General features: G+C 42.4%; 1 protein-coding gene across 1 annotated transcript in view; it reads left to right on the top strand.

The window, feature by feature from the left end:
- Positions 1-1,281: 1,281 nt before the first annotated feature.
- Positions 1,282-2,500, top strand: part of LOC125603484 — a 2,288-nt gene continuing 1,069 nt past the window's right edge. Inside the window, exons 1-2 of the mRNA XM_048774447.1 lie at positions 1,282-1,310; positions 1,402-2,500. The exon at positions 1,402-2,500 is cut by the window's right edge and continues 558 nt beyond it. Of these exons, the coding sequence (XP_048630404.1) occupies positions 1,282-1,310; positions 1,402-2,500 (1,128 nt within the window). The remainder of the gene's footprint in view (positions 1,311-1,401) is intronic.

The raw sequence follows: 2,500 nt of genomic DNA, 5'->3' as shown, positions 1-2,500 counted from the left end.
ACTGATGCACCATGTCAGTACACATATCAGCATGCTGGCCCTTCCCGTGGACTGATCCGTGTACTGATCTGGACATAAACTCGAGTTTTGATGGACTGGACTGTCCAAGTCAGTCTGATTGGTCCAAGTAGTACTTATGCTGGCTCGACTTTCCATCATCCAACCAAGTGTTAACATTTTTCCTTGGTATGATCGAGACCAAGCGTACTGATGGGCAAGCGTACTGAAAGGATGAATTAACTCTTTTGGGTTTTAATGCTCCCGTCAGGATGCTTTTGGCCGAGACTTGTGCACATGCGGGCTGCATTTCATCGGCCAATCTGAAATATTAGGTTGAGAGTGAATTTCACCAAGTAAAAATCTCGAACCTCCGACGGGATCTTCTTATATACTTGAATTTTTTTGGGTTTTTTGTTTTTTAACGTTTTGGGGAGGAACATGTGATTGGAAAGGGGGAGGGTCGAATCTTAGCGACAAAGGGCTGAATCTCAGTGGATCGTGGCAGCAAGGCCACTCTGCCACTTACAATACCCCGTCGCGTACACTACAAAAAAAGTTGCTATTCATAGCACATTGTTATAGCACGTTTCACTGAACTGCTGTCGTTGATGAGTGAATTTTTTTTTAGTATAGGTTAGCATTATATAAATGCTATGATAGAGTTTTGCTAAGCGGGAAGCTAAAATTAGCTTTTCCACGAAACACTTAGTAAAAATTAGCTAATATTTTCTGTTTTCCCTCTCTCTAATCGGGGTTCCCTCTCTTCTCTCTCATTTTCCCCCTTTCTCGACAAAACTCTAAGAGAAATCAATCTGGATTCTCCATCTCCTTCTCTCTCGTTCTCTCTCTATTTCCATCTCTGTCTCGATTCTCCATCTCCGGTTCTCCATCTCCGCCTCGATTCTCCATCTCCGCCTTGATTCTCCATCTCTGATTCTCCATCTCCTCCTCGATTCTCCATCACTCTCCTTCATCGCTGCTTCTCCCAGCTCCGATTCAACTCCTGTTCTACATCTCTTAGGTATAGGAAGTCACAATTTCGATATCTCTGTCAGTGTTAAGCTGAAATCGAAGTTTTATTTTTTTGCTTTAATTTCTTGGTTGCTTTGATATGTTGGTTGCTTTGATTTCCTGTTTTATTCCAGTTATCTTTTTATTTGGTTGGTATCGTTTCATGCTCTGAATATTTTTGCTATATCATTACATCCTCTGACTCTTATGTGTTATGTTATAAGTTCGTTTTGTTACAAAAGGTTTCAACTTAGGTTCGAACACAGCATTATGGACAAAGCTTGGGTACATCTAAACAGGTAATGAGCTTAAGCGTGTATCTCATGTTTCATTTGGTGATTACTGACTTAACTTGTTTAATTTTGTTTTTCTTTTGATTGTTAATGGCAGAGTTGATCCTGGATATGAGAGAGGGGCTTCAAAGTTTGTCCGGGATGTGGCTTCAGAAATGGGAGGGGTTGATGTTATTGTATGTCCGTGTATTGACTGCCGTAACATAGTTCGACATTCAGCAAGTGTGGTACTTGATCATCTTGTTACTAGGGGTATGGAGGAGGGTTATCAGATGCGGGCTGATTGGTATCTACATGGAGAGTTGAACGCAGAGGTTGCTGATGAAAGCAAAGGAAGTGAGTGGAACGATGAGATCTATGGGTTGTTCAGAGCTGCTGAGTGTTTTGATGAAGAGTTAGCTGGTATGGGGAATCTATCTGATATGGCAGAGGGAGAGGATAAGAAAGAAGATGAGTTCTTGGCAAAGCTAGCTGACGCTGAAACACCATTGTATCCGAGCTGTTCAAGCCATAGCAAGTTATCTGCAATTGTTTCGTTGTTCAGATTGAAGACTCAGAATGGATGGTCTGACAAGAGCTTCAATGATTTGCTAGAGACCTTGCCAGACATGTTACCTGAAGAAAATGTCTTGCACACATCACTCTATGACGTGAAGAAGTTCTTGAAATCATTTGACATGGGCTACGAGAAGATCCATGCTTGTGGCAACGACTGCTGCCTATTCAGAAAGAGGTTCAAGAAGCTCGATAAGTGTCCTAAATGCAAGGCTTCAAGGTGGAAGACTAATGTTCACACGGGTGAGACGAAGAAAGGCGTCCCACAGAAAGTTCTCCGTTACTTCCCTGTAATACCAAGACTGAAGAGAATGTTCCGGTCTGAAGAAATGGCCAAGGATTTGAGGTGGCACTTTACCAACAAAAGCAGTGATGGAAAGCTGCGTCATCCTGTTGATTCTGTGACATGGGATCATATGAATGCCAAATACCCTACGTTTGCAGATGAAGCAAGTAACCTGAGGCTGGGACTTTCAACAGATGGATTCAATCCATTCAACATGAAGAACTCGATGTACAGTTGCTGGCCTGTTCTGCTAGTTAACTACAACTTACCTCCAGACCTGTGCATGAAGAAGGAGAACATCATGCTTTCTTTGCTGATTCCTGGTCCACATCAGCCTGGTAATAGCATAGATGTG

The sequence above is a fragment of the Brassica napus genome, unplaced genomic scaffold (genome assembly GCF_020379485.1).
Source record: "Brassica napus cultivar Da-Ae unplaced genomic scaffold, Da-Ae ScsIHWf_337;HRSCAF=536, whole genome shotgun sequence".
Taxonomy (NCBI): domain Eukaryota; kingdom Viridiplantae; phylum Streptophyta; class Magnoliopsida; order Brassicales; family Brassicaceae; genus Brassica; species Brassica napus.
This window is presented reverse-complemented; position numbering and strand designations above follow the sequence as displayed.